Source organism: Panicum hallii, chromosome 2 (assembly GCF_002211085.1).
Source record: "Panicum hallii strain FIL2 chromosome 2, PHallii_v3.1, whole genome shotgun sequence".
Taxonomy (NCBI): Eukaryota; Viridiplantae; Streptophyta; class Magnoliopsida; order Poales; family Poaceae; genus Panicum; species Panicum hallii.
In genome coordinates, this window is record NC_038043.1 from 1474573 (window position 1) to 1488691 (window position 14119).

The following is a 14119-nucleotide window of genomic DNA, read 5'->3' on the forward strand; positions in this document are numbered from 1 at the left end:
CGGCTAGCCAAAGCACTCCCCTTGCTCGACACTTTTCGCGAGCCAACGCCGCTCGCCATCTCGCATCGCCTTCCTGCACGTCGCGCTCCCTCCCTCGCGCTCACCCTCCCACCACCGCCTTTCCGCCGTCGCCCTCCCGCCATCGCGACTTGCAGCCCTCCCGCCGTCGCCGGGCAGCAGCGCCATGGATCCCACCGGCGGAGCCGCTGGCGATGGCCGGCTCGCTCGCGCGGAGGTCCCGCACCGTCGGTTGATTCGCCTGCGTCGGAGCCCCGCAGGTCAATTCCCCGCGGCTCAAGCGCCGCCACAACCTCGCCGACCTCCCTCGGCCTCCACCTCGCCTCCGACCTCTCCACAACGCGCCGCCGGTGAGCTCCATGCCTTGGCTATGGCCGCCGCCGCCTTCCCCCGTGGCACCGCCCCTCTCCGGCGCTCACCCACCGCCGGCGACCACCTAGCTAGATTCACGCGGCCTTCCTCATCATGGGGTGCCGGCCTCACCGGCAGCCGGCGGCGGCCGGCGACCTCTGATTGGCCGGTGCTGTGGGTTCAGAACCCACGCGTGTGAGTAGGGTAGAAATGGAGTAAATTCCAACGTGGATGTGATTCGAGTATGGAAAGTCAAGATTTGGAGAGGCCGTTGGTTCCCCACCCTTTGGGAAGCTTTTTAGTTTTTACCTAGTCTTTTACCTTTTCATTTAGCTAGGATTTTTACATAGTCTATTGGAGTTGCCCTAAAAGTTTCTTAGCACTGGCTTGTCGTGTGGTAACCATTACAAATAAGCTGTAGCTACCATTAGCACAGCTGGAACCATGAGCAGGAGCAGAGATTTGGATGCAGATGAGATGGCCACTTTTGCTTTGGCATTGGCTAGTTTCGTTCGGATGCTGTTGTTTTTTTGTCAAACACACTGCCATATCTGCTGCGTGTTGGAACTGATTCGAGAACCGGGACTCGTAAAATAGGTTTTTAGTGGCTTGTAATGTGGAGTTGGCATGTTCGAAGGTCAGTGCTGGTTCTACTTGTGCATCTTACTCAAATTAGAAAGGCTTATTATTATAGAGAAAGACACTACCGGAAAAAAGATCTTTATCGAGTATCAACTGTTTTACCGAGATCTGTTAAGTTAAATTATTTTGTGTCGGTTAGAAAAAGGTTGGCAAATCTTTTTTTGAAGGCGTTAGTAGTATGAGCCCCAACATGAACATGTTCCCATATCGGACGAAGAGCTTTGAAAAAAAATGACGCAGGGATCTCTACAACTAAAAAGAACCAAAAGGTGAAAGTTTTTTCGCTCGTACGTCACGGCCCAGTCGAGCGTCATCCTGCCGCTAAAGGATCCCGGGCGCGTGATGATCCGGGATCATCGCTCGCTAAAATCACCCGCTCTGACCATCGCGCCGCCCCCCTCCTCCGCCGCGAGCTGCGGCCCCCCGCGCTCGGTACCCCCGGCGCCTCCCACCTTGCGCCGCCGTGACTCCTGCCGCGCGCCGCGGTGCCGCCGTCCTCCACGCGCAGCCCAACCTCTCCACCTCGCTCCGCCCCCGCGCTCGAGAAACGCCGTGCCACCGCCCCTGTGTTCCCTCGTGGCACTGCGCCGGCCTCCGTCGCGCTCGGCCCCCACGCTCCATGCCCGCTGCGACCCCGCGCCCCAGAACCGCCGCGGCTGCCCCTGCATCCACCTCGCTCGCCGACTACGCCCAAGCGTTCATCCGGGTGGGTCTCGCCGGATTAGTGCAGGAGGACGTGTGACGATGGAGTGCACTTGCCGAGAAGTTTGCCATGTGCGATGTGGCTAGAGCTAGGAGGCTAGGATCGTCCCAGCATTGGTAGTGCAGATGGCAACAAGGTGAGGTCCTGCCCTCAAAGATCTGCCTATTCTTTTGGAACACTCATTGCTATACATTTGACCGCTCTCATTGAGCTTGATTTATCAGACAATTAACAGCGCTTCCAGTATAATTATAACTTGTTTTCCTCACTGAGATGATGTCTGGTTTAACAAATTTCAGTATATAATGCCAATTAGCTTTGAGATCCTAGGTAATTGAGTGGTTTGGCTAATTTAAAAGCTCATGTCTTGATCTCAGGTGATATAAAGAGGCCCTAGTCTATAGCATCAATTGGCGTGACTGATCCGAATTTTATTAACATATAAATATCACCGTGGAGGATATGGGATTCCAGCACAGATGATGAATGGAATCTTCACTAGAATGCTAAGAACTTTCATGATTGGCGTGAATCCCGATGCTCTCACATGTCTTTCAGGTTTTAGCCCAAGGGACCTAGAGGACGCTAGACTTGCTAAGTTCGTATAGATCAGATCACCTTTACATACCTTCAACATAAAGGTTTAATGTTGGATGCAGATATTCAGTTATACTCGCACAATATCTATCACACGCTTAATGCCATCAGTGAGCCAATTGTGAAATCTGGGACTCTGGGGGTAAGTTTCTCCTGGCATTTTCCAATTCTTTTTAAATGCCACATTATTTTTGCATTTCGATTGAGTGTTTTGGTATTTTGTCTTAAATAGCGAATAGCAATGACCAGTGATAATGGGCCCAGAGGGTCACTCAGAGGCTAATTTGATGGCGGTAAGCTCTAGCTGCATATTTAATTAAGTTCAGATTTTTTCCTCCAAAGGGTTCAGAACAGAGAAATAATATTGTAACTTCAAAATATTCTTCTGATGTTTGATGAAAAGAACATTGCTCAGTAACAGTATGTGTGTTTTTCTTGTAATCAATTCGAAGAACATTTCAGAAAATTGAACTCTAAGCTGCTATAGATGCCAGGCATGCTAGACTGATTTGGTTCGTGGATATGTGATGCATTTTACGGCAATGCTACCATGGTAAGAGTGAAAGGAGGATTACAGAGGTATGCTAAAATGGTTTCTCTCTTAAATTGGAAATGTGGAGTAAATGAATGTGGTTTTCATGCTTTAAAATGTCCTAGCTATAGCCGGTAATCTAGAGCTAATATATTATTTGTCAATTATGAATCCTCTATTGTTTATGATTCAAATTTGTTTTGCTATAAAACATTAAATATTAATCACTGGAGCTGCTAAAATGGACTCTGCACTTGTTGCATCAGCTTCTCATGTCCCTATCTACAAATAATAATGGAGCTCCAAGTCATACCGCAGACTTGTTAAATAAAGGTTTGTGGAGTAGAGCTTGCTAACGAGTTGGATGGTAAGAAAGTTATCATGCGAGAAATTGCACTTTGATTTGGCTATGCTAAACTGAAATTAGGAGTGTCGGTGTAAGAAATGAAGGGTACACCTCCTAGGATTAAAAGCTATTAGCATAATATTGTTGCTTGTTTTGAAGAGATAATGACATCAACGCTTGCAGCTGGGGAAAGAGTTAAAAGATTATTGTAATGAGTTATGGCTACAACAAGTAAGTCTGATCAATCTTTAGCCTTGCTGATGCCTGATGTATGTCATCAAGCAAGCACTTCGTTGGTTCTGAGGTGAAGCTTTTACCTTTTTCTATCCTTCTCATTTCATTTTCCAGTATGTTTTCTTTTCCACTTGTTATCTGAAATTCTTTTAACTGTATGGATGATCAGGCTGGCAAGGTGCGCTGACCTTCTTCTCCATTTAATCTGCTAAGGAGTGTCGTCTAGCATCGCTCCTTTTAACGATGAATCATGCCTAAATATCAGGCTGTTGATTAAAATAACACTGGAAACTTTTATTCGTTGAGTCTAGTATTTGGCACATTTCTAACCACTTTCAGGCTGTTGAACAATTCTGTGTAAGTTTGGACTAGTCAAGGTGCTTGTGGTATTATCCAAAATTGTGATGCTGGTTCTCTTTCTTTTCCCATAATTTCTGAATCCCAAGTGAATTTGATTTACTGTCAGTGCTTCCATATAATCTTAACATGTGGACATTATACATACACAATGATAAGTGGGACCTTTTTCTATTGAACTACTTTTTTGGTGATCTATTTAGCAATGGAGTCTTTATCTGCCCCACATATGTGCTAGGCCGCCAGCAGTACATATATATATATATACTTAAAGATTGGCTTTATGGAAGAAATTTGCTGTTATTTTCTGTTGCTATATTTCGTTATAGATACTTTCTATGATGAAGATTGATGCTTACGAAGAAAATTTGTTTCGTCCGTAGCAACGCACGGGCAGGTAAAAGGCCAATAAAAAGTCACTAATTAGTGGCACTGAAGTATGCACCCGGCGGATCTGGTAGAAATAGAAGAGGGATAGTTTTAGTGTTTTCTTTGAGCGATTCAGCCTCATAATAATTGGAGGCCCAGTGAGCCCGCCAGCCCGGCCCAAGGAAGGATCTTTCTTCACATCGAGTCGGGGAAGTGCGGTTCTTGCCTTCCTGTCTTGGTCTCCTGTTTCGCGACCGAGGGAGGAGGAAGCTCGAGAGAGAAATCGATCTCAATTTTCCCAAACCTAGCCGCCTGCTGCTCTGCAATCCAGGTCTCCGCGCATGGCGCTTCGCCGCCTGGCGACGAGGATGCCCGATCCCTGCGGCTTCTGCTCTCCCGCCTCTCCGCCAGCGGCCGAGCCCCGCTATGGCGGCGGCGGCGGCACCCTCTCGGTTTCTCGGCACCGTCCACAATCAGGCTCGCCCCTCCCGTCCCGTCTCTCGCTAAGGACCAATGACCAATGCATGCACTGCTTGTGGTCTAGCACAACAGAAGTCATATACTTGTGTCTCATGATGCTTCGTGATAGAGGGACAGATTTTTGCCCGTAAATTCGATGCCAGGTTCGGTACCTCAGAAATTGCCGGCGCATGATTCCTGTAGTAGTACACGTAGCAGTTTTTCCTAGCTCTGGCTAGATAGGCATGAGACATGTGATTAGTGATGCCAGAGAGAAAAACAGTTTGCCATTGCGAGATTTTGTTTAACTGGTCCAAGGTGTTACTCTCGTACGTCCTGAGGCATGATGGCAAAATGTTAGCAAATCATGGTGCCAGGATCAGCTCGGTGCAAATTGGGCCTGTCTATTACCTATCCAAAGATAATCTCTATTGTTCAATAAAACAACCCTTCAACCTAGACAAGTATTCAGAACTTGCATTCAGGAGCTGATCCTGTGGCAAAGTCATTCACAATTCTTTAGCTGATGCTTTTTCTCAGCAAAGCATTAAAGAACTACGGTATCTGTTCCCCGTAACCTGTTGCTTGTATACGTTTTTTAAATGTGCCTACACTGCAATTGAGAAATATGTGATGTCTTTGGCAAAAGAACGGCATTATTAGAGAAATCGCCTCCTTTATTATGTGGCAAACTGCCTGCCTGAACGTTCTCCTCGTATGCCCTAGATAAGATATAATTTAGAAAGTTTAGACATTGCATTAGTGGGGAACTATAGCAATTAAATTCATCTACGTAGAGTGTTTGAACTCTCATTTATGCCATGGTTCTGCTATTGCAAAAAGGTGTTCAAACCAAATCATTAATTGGCCTGCCTGTTTATAGGGGGTGAAATCTGTAGCACTTCCTGTCCTGGCCATAATGTGATTTGTGATGTATTTGTTTGGTCCATTGAGTTGACTGCGGAACATTGGCTCATCAAAGAGGACGGATCGATACAAGGATGAACTTGTTCGCATTGGTTTGTATAAATATTTTGCTAGATATTTCCATCTTGGCTAAAGCTTCCTCCTTTTCTTTTTGTTGGATTGTTTGTTTAACAGGTAGGCGATGCAAAACTGAACGATGCTGTGCGGGAATTTGCGCTAACTACACTCGGAGATGCCAGGAAACATGAGGGAGTTATGAGGTTAGAGTCAGTAAATTCTCTTTTTGTGCGCTGTTTTACTAAAAAATATTACTCATTCACCTGGCGTCCTTCTTCACCTTTCTTGCTGTTAGGAGAGGGATCAAAGTGTTCCCAAGAGTTGCCAAGGTCATGTGGTGGACTTACAAATTGGGTGTTACGGCTACCGTTGGGTTAGTCGTAGTGAAAGTGGCCAATAAGGTGGCTGAACTGCCATCGGATGGCCCTGGTTGCTAATGGGTTGCCTTATGAACAACTCCGTTTGGGGCGTGTCCTGTATAGATGTTATGGAACAGCTCGTATTATTTCTGTTTAATCTGTGGAAGAGAGGACTTGACGGGTGGCAATGCCTTAGTGATCGATAAGCCCGTTATTGTATTTCTGATGGAATTAAAAGTACCCTGTTCCTTTTGTTTTCTGTGCTCATGGCAAATGGAAATGCAGGGAGCAACGCTGCGCCTATTTTCTCGGGTAGCGTTGGATGCCTCGCTGTTCCTGCCATCCTGACTTGGCAAAGAAAGTTTATGTTTGGAAGCCTGCACCTCAAAGTTACCCCAACAAAATAAGTATATATCCAGGCTTCGCAAAGAAAGTTTATTTTTGAAAGCATGAAAAATTGAACAAAAAATATGTATGTATAGAGGATGCAACACTACATGTCCGTGCAAACTTTGATGCTGAACAAAAAATTATGTTCTTTAGAAAAGCTAAAACGATCTGGAATTCGGAACGAAGAAAGCATTTTGTTCCGAAGGAAACTCGTTAGACTAAGATGATAATACGCTTTCATCAACGCACTGCTCGGCCGAGCTCTGCTTAGCTTAGTCGAAATCCGAAAAATGAAGGTCGCTGTTTGGGACTGTGCTACCAGAGTGCCTAGCAATCCAGAGTGCAAACCGTGTGCTTTGAAGTTTTGATGAACAGCAGAAAAGCATGGCCTTCGCGTGAGAACGAAGCCTTCGTCCAAGTACAGTCGCCAGTCGCTACACTAGCCCTGTCACTCTCCTTCCGCACGGTAGGTAAAGCGTAGCATCACGGTACACGCATGCACTTTCACAGGACGGCCACGTCACACAATTCCATCCATCATTTCCAGCTGATCGAGCTACCTGTTGACCCGACCTCTGTGCACGTACCTATCAGACTCTCGTCGCGGCAGCAGGTAGGTAGTTATCCTGAATGGAGTCCGTGGACTGGTCGAGCAGAGAGCATTTGGCTCCAAAACTGCAATCTATGGCTCTGACTCAACTTTTGGCCGCAGGTTAGGACATCCATCTATCTATCCATCGATCATTTGTGCTGTGCCCACAGGTTAGGGTTAGGCCACCATACATTATTAGGCAGCTCTTGTACCTGCCTGTCCATTGTCCATGCATGCATATTACCTCAGCTTTTCCTTTTTGTCTGTTCTTAGGATTACTCCCCTCCTATCCTCAGATAACTATTATCGCGTTCCTGGCGGTGATTTTACAGAGACACTACTTTGACCATTATTAATTAACAGTATATTTGAAACTACTATTGAAGACAAATCTAACCATACCATTTTCAAAAGCATAATATTCGTCTAAACTAAGATGCGTCGACTAATACACATGTCGCGCGCAAACCCGGCAATTATTTGAGTACCCTATTAGTAGAGCTGCAGCGTTTTTCTTCTCCTCTAATCAACAAAGTCGACCGTTCACTCTGACCGTCACTTTGGGTGTGTTCGTTTCCTAGGGTCCGAAGTTTAGACCTGTCATATCAAAGAGAATCTTGTCATTTAGAAGAATTAAATAAAGTCTAATTACAAAACTAATTGCAGAACCGTAGGGCTAATTCGCGAGACGAATCTAATAAGGCATATTAGTCCATGATTAGCGGATGATCACTGTAGCATCACTGTGGCAAATTATGGATTAATTAGGCTCATTAAATTTGTCTCGCGAATTAGCACCCATCTGTGCAAAAAGTTTTATAAACAGATTTTATTTAATACTTCTAGATAGTAAGATTCTCGTTTGATGTGACGGGGCTAAAATTTAAAGGGTAGGAAACGAACACACGCTTTATATACATTTGCACAGTGATCAGACCGTGTTATATTACAAGACAAGACGTGACGTGTCTCCCAGCACGCACGCGGGGAAAAAAGAAATAGCACAGCGTTGAACGCGTCAGCGACGTCCGCCTCGAGATTATTCTTACATGATGGCCACGACCGCTGCACAACGGGACCCATGCGTCACCGTGCGGACCAGCTAATCATCGACTAGTTCGTACGTAACCCATCACTGTACACGACGACTTGGAAAATAATAATCTTATCGTTCAGCACCTGCAAGCCACAAAATTTAAACTACACAGCCCCTGAGAGAAGGATAAGGATAAATTTCAGCTGAATTAGCATACCAAAGTCGTCGCGTGATGCCTACCTAATTACGTGTCAGTGTAGAGACGAACCAGACTGGACGCAGCGGCTCTGTGTAGATGGGATCTCAGGCTCACGGTTCTTTCTTTGGGCTGCCTCAATTGGAAAATGACCTGTTTTGCTCTTTATTTTACCTTTTGCCATGCGAATAAATCTGGAAAATGGCCTGAGTGTTGTTCATCCGCCCATTTCATTTTGCAGTTTTTTTTATTCGATATAAAACTATACGTCAAGTAAGTAACAGTACCATATATAAAAGTATAGAAGCACGCGACTAAAAGAAGATATTAGCGTGTTGGAAACAACCTGGGTATGTTTAACCTACCTGAAGGTGTTAAAAATGTGGCTTGTTCTGTAGTACTTGCACCTCTAGTGCTCTCTTGCGTTGGAACGTGCCAGCGCGAAAAATATAAGGACAAAATGCCATGTTGGTTGCAAATAAAGGAGAGCCATATGGATGCTATTTGTATAGAGAGGACACAACAATGTAAAAGCTTTATTCCACACAGCTTAATTTTTTTTTATTTACGAAAGGACCCATAGGGATGCCTTTCTTTATTGGTTGAAGCCCTCCTACGTTCCATTTGTCATTACTCCAAAGAGGTTTTTATTGGCATGGCTTCATCGTGACTCTCTTTTCTGGTTTTGACTGATATTCAAAGTTAGGGTTTATCTATCTAAAGAACTGCTGAAGGGAAAATCTCACATTCCTATAACAAAATGTACAGCAAATTAAAGAAAGGAAAAAAGACCATTCAGCCATTTGTGCAGCTCGAACGATAACATTCGTATACGCATCTTGTCGCTTGTCATTAATGTACACACGTCGCTTCGGTATGAAAAGAAAACGACATCATAGTCCAGCTTTAGCCAGATTTTCCAATAGTTAAGAACAGATGAGGAGTCGTACAAGGAGCAAAGCTCCAAACCACGACCTGAACGTTCCTGGGTACGAACCTTCGAACCGGTAAAACCCGGGGCCCACGTCGTTAGAACCAACCGGACGTCGTGGGCCCCACGTGGCAGTGGAACCCCCCGGCTCCATGCGCTCTGCCCGACTCCGCCCCGACCCGAGCCGCCGCCTCAGGGGCCGCCCCACGCGCTGACACGCGGGCCCCACCCCCCGCCGCCTCCCCACCGGTGCACGGCGCTGCGGGCACGGGCGCATTGACGCGGCGGCGCCCGTGAGGCAGGCCCACGTGAAAGCGGCCGCGACGCCACCTCTCCAGCAGTCTGCTACCCGCCCGCGCACACGGACCGAGGCGCCAGTTTCCTTTGGCTTCTATTCTTCTCCACCCCGCCCCTGCCTCCGCCGTCGTGCTCTCGTGGGTTGGTCAACCCCCCCGATCATTTCCGCGAACACCTCGCGCGCGTCGCCGCCCACCCGCCCGCGCACATGGCCCGCTGCTAGGCGCCCCGGCTGCTGCTGCTGCTGGCGCCCATGATGCTGCGGTGGCTGCTCCTGGCGCTGCTGATGGCGGCGGCCGAGGCGCAGCCGCTGGCGTCGCGGGCGGACCTGGCGGGGCTGTACAGCCTGCGCGGCTCGCTGGGGCTGCGGGCGCGGGACTGGCCGCTCAGGTCGGACCCCTGCGCGGCGTGGGAGGGCGTCGCCTGCCGCGCCGGCCGCGTCGTGGGCGTCACCGTCGCCGGCCTCCGCCGCACGCGCCTCGGCGCCCTCGCGCCGCGCCTCGCGCTCGACGGGCTGCGGAACCTCACCGCGCTCGAGACCTTCAACGCGTCCGGGTTCGCGCTCCCGGGGCAGATCCCCGCGTGGTTCGGCTCCGGCCTCCCGCCGCCGCTCGCCGTGCTCGACCTCACCTCCGCCGCGGTCAATGGGACGATCCCCGCCGGTCTCGGCGCGTCGGGAAACCTCACGACCGTGCTCCTGTCCGGGAACGGCCTCTCCGGCCCGGTCCCGGCATCGCTGCTCTCCGTCGGAGGACCTCGCGTTCTCGACCTCTCCCGCAACAACTTCACCGGCGGGCTGCCCAACGTCTCTGGCGTCGCCGGCGGCGCGGCGGCTGCCGCCTCGCGGCTTAACGTTTCCGGGAATTCTCTGTATGGCGTGGCCGGCGATGCCATTGCGGCGCTCACGAGAAGGTTTCAGGTCGTGGACGTGTCCAGCAACTACTTGGATGGAGCTTTGAACGGGTCTGACGGGACAGTGCTTGCCACGACGAATTGCTTCTACGGTGTGCCGGGTCAGCGCAGCCGGGCGGATTGTGAGGAGTTTTACAGGAAGCAGGGTGCGAGGCTTGTTGATGCTCCAGCGCCCCCGCCCCCGCCCTCGCCTTTGCCTCTGCCTTCGCCGCAGCCATCACCGCCACCGGAGGAGGAGAAGAAAAAGCAAGGGATCTCCAAAAATGTACTCATTGGAGTCCTTGTAGCTGCGGGGACATTGATGGTTGTGTTTCTGGTTGTATTGCTGTTCTGTTTGGTGAAGAGGAGAAGCAGAGGAGGAAGTGGAGGGAGGGGAGTGGAACCGAATGAGGAAGGTACTGGTACACGCTCTGTGCGTAGGAGGGACAGCAGTGTGAATCCGGTGGTGTCATCGCCATCAGCAGTGTCTCCAAGAGCCAATGGTGGGCCTAAGGATGCGTCTGCCATTGCCGGTGAGTTCAGCTATGAGGAATTGGTCCATGCCACTGGAGGCTTTGGTGATGACAAGCTCATCAAGAATGGGCATTCAGGAGATATTTATCATGGTGTATTGGAGAATGGCTCCCATGTCATTGTTAAGAAGGTCCGTTCAAATGGTGTCAACAAACATGCAAGTGAATTGGACTTCTATACGAGGTACTCCAATGACAGGATTGTTCCATTACTCGGGTATTTGAGCAAGGATGATGAGGAATTTCTGGCTTACAAGTATATGCCAAAGGGGGACTTGACCAATGCATTGCACAAGAAACCTGTAGACACTGCAGATGGCTTGCCCTCGCTGGATTGGATAACTAGGCTGAAGATTGCAACTGGTGTGGCTGAGGCTATGTGCTTCCTTCATGACGAGTGTAGCCCGCCATTGATTCACAGGTATGCCTTTCTATATGATCCAGACATGTACTTGTTCCATTTGTTATTGTGATGATGTGCTGTTGTTGCTTGGTACAAGCTAGTATTCAAAAAATTATTCATCCATATCCTAGTTTTATTTTGTCCCAACACTAAAATCATAGTCTAGAACACCATGGAAGGACCCGATGCCTTCCTTTTCAGTTTTCAGCAACTTATTAGCAAATTAAGGTGACAGTTTCATCAAAGACCACAAAAGGGGTAGGAACAGTGAAGAAGTATATGATCTTATGAGACAATTTACGATCTTTAGTTTTATAATTGTTATGGGGTCCCCTTTGTTGCTTTTATGATGGCACCAATGCATTTAACGTTATCAAGGCACTACTGCTGAAGAAAATGAATTTCTCTATGCATCAGTCTTTTGTTTATGAATCACTTGAGTGTGAAGAGAATCTCAGGCCAGTAGACTGAATATGCTCTATCTCTGTATATTGACTAGAAGCAACCCAGTGTAAATACATTTTGGTGTGATTAGTCATTTCCTTGTATTTTTTTTTGTTGGAAAAGAAGTATTGCTATTATGTATGTCTATCTGGACTCATTATGCATTCTTCTGGATCGGCATGCTGTTTACTTTTACTAAATTCCTGAACAAGTATACCATCGCATTCAGTCTCTATCACAGAATTGCATTTGCATTTGACAATTTACCTTCATGTTATGTGGATGTCATCAATCATTCAATGCATCTTTACTTAATGTGCTTTGACATAACTAGAAGTAGTCATCTTCTGTTCCTCCTACCCTTTTTGTTTCATTAATTGTTTTAACTTCTATCACTTTGACTCAGCTATCCTCTCAGTAGGTGAGTTCAAGTTTCTTAGTTTATACAATAATACCTCCAAACCTGTGCATGGCGCTCAATGCATGGATTTTCCTTTATGTCACTGTTGACATTGATTTATTGACTGCTCATTTCTTCATTGCAATTGTAGAGATATCCAAGCAAGCAGTGTCCTTCTCGATGATAAATATGAAGTGCGACTTGGGAGTATGAGTGACATATGCATTCAGCAAAGTGGGGGAAGCCAGAATGTCTTCTCTCGGATATTGAGATCGTCAAAGTAAGATTACAACCTGAACCGCCTTTCTTCCCTTTTCAGATAAGATAAGGCATACGAGAACTACATACTCTTTAAATGGTTTAATTTTTTGGTTTTTCAGTTTGTTGAATTTTGCTGGTGTTAGGATGTAAGCAGTGTTGATTTGGTTACTGAATAAAATAAATATACTCATAAAAGTCAGGGTAAAATAACCATCACTTTATTCTTACATATAGATTAGTTACTTAATTTGTCTTTGTAGGCTCCGTTGTATGTACTACCGTGGTTGTGATCTCTGCCAATACTTGATGTTATCATCACTAGTTTAGTTAAATGATACAGCAACATGTTTACAGAGTATGGATTTTGGGGGCATCTGAGCATGCCATTTTTTTTTCCAGTTAAGGACACATCTAGGAGTATATTGATTTGGTGATATTGCACTGAATTTCAGATTATGTAGCTACGGTTTGCTGGTTACAGATAACCTAAGGAATCTGTTTTGCGGGCATGTATTGGTTTCTTGCTGGTGGCTGATAGTTGGTAGTTCACTGTCTTGTGTTTCTATTGTCTGTTGTTCAGCAAACTCCAACCTTTGTGTGCCTGAAACAATTGTGTTTTCCTCTGAAGTTGGTAACTGACGTTGGTATCTGACGCTTTCTTGTGGCAGGTCTCTGGACAAGCACACATCAGGTGCGTAAATCTTCCACATATGCTGCTACTTTTTTGTAATCCACGTTCATCTGAACAAACTCCTTTATTTAGGAAAAAAACAATGTCCACGAATTAACTCTAAAACAACTTCGGCTTGACAGGTCCACCGGCCACCTGTTCCTATGACGTCCTCTGCTTCGGCAAGGTGCTGCTGGAGCTGGTGACCGGCAACTTCGGTATCAGCGGGTCCAATGATGCCGCCTCGGAGGAATGGCTGGCGAACACGCTGAGCCACATCAACGGCGGCGACAAAGCGAGCATCACGAGCATCATCGACCCGCTGCTCGTCGTCGACGAGGACCACCAGGAGGAGGTGTGGGCGGTGGCGATCATCGCCAAGACCTGCCTGAGCGCCAAGCCCTCGCGGCGGCCGTCGGCGCGGCACGTGCTGCGCGCCCTGGAGAGCCCGCTGCGGGTGGTCCGGCAGGGCTCCTCCCGGTGCAACTCCGCGCGGCTGCGGAGCTCGTCGTCGCGGAGCTCGTGGCAGTCCGTGTTCCAGGGGAACCACCACCACCGGGCGCTCAGCCTGGACCGGCGGCACTCGGTGCGGTCGCACGGGAGCGGGGGCGCAGGGGAGGGGTCCTTCTCGTTCTCGTTCAAGAGGGCCGTGGCGGCGCCGGAGGTCGCGCCGGAGCCGGCGGCGGCGCTCGACGAGGACGCCGTCGTCGTGTAGCGTTAGCGTGTAGGGTGGGCGCCCCATTTCTTGGTTCCTTTTTACAGGCATTCCTGATTCTTTTTTTCTCACGTGATATCAAGTCACATCGCTTGTGTGTATAATTTGTTGTTGTTGTCTGATGCGTTGATCAACATGACCAAAACTTGTGCATAGAGAGCATGTTTCAAATATTTTTGGGTGAATTTTGAACATCTTTTGAGGATGCGTTTCTCCTCTTTCTAGCGTTGCAACTGCAAACGAAGAGATGATACGCAAAATGGGCCGCCGCAGGCGCACAGATGGCTGCCCTGTCCAGCCTGGCCCAACCCAAATCAATGCATTAACCAACGTTTTTTAAAAATAAATATATTCTCCTTTCTCTTAGTGAACCTTAAATGAAAATTTTCTGTGTGCTAATGGGCCGTCG

At 47.8% G+C, this 14119-nt stretch overlaps 1 protein-coding gene and 1 long non-coding RNA gene across 3 annotated transcripts; both read left to right on the forward strand.

The window, feature by feature from the left end:
* Positions 1–1397: 1397 nt before the first annotated feature.
* Positions 1398–3936, forward strand: LOC112882240. Of its 2 annotated transcripts, XR_003226628.1 has the most exons (5): positions 1398–1850; positions 2374–2453; positions 2544–2604; positions 2806–3493; positions 3593–3936. It is a non-coding gene; the product is annotated as an uncharacterized LOC112882240 (long non-coding RNA). The 2 variants fall into 2 exon arrangements; XR_003226627.1 differs by having other exon boundaries at positions 2544–3493.
* Positions 3937–9403: 5467 nt separating this feature from the next.
* LOC112883207 (probable LRR receptor-like serine/threonine-protein kinase At2g16250) lies at positions 9404–13895 on the forward strand. Its single transcript, XM_025948474.1, has 4 exons — positions 9404–11238; positions 12216–12344; positions 12994–13016; positions 13139–13895. Exons 1-4 carry the CDS (start codon positions 9647–9649, stop codon positions 13708–13710), a joined length of 2316 nt encoding a protein of 771 aa, XP_025804259.1. The 5' UTR covers positions 9404–9646; the 3' UTR covers positions 13711–13895.
* Positions 13896–14119: the final 224 nt, after the last annotated feature.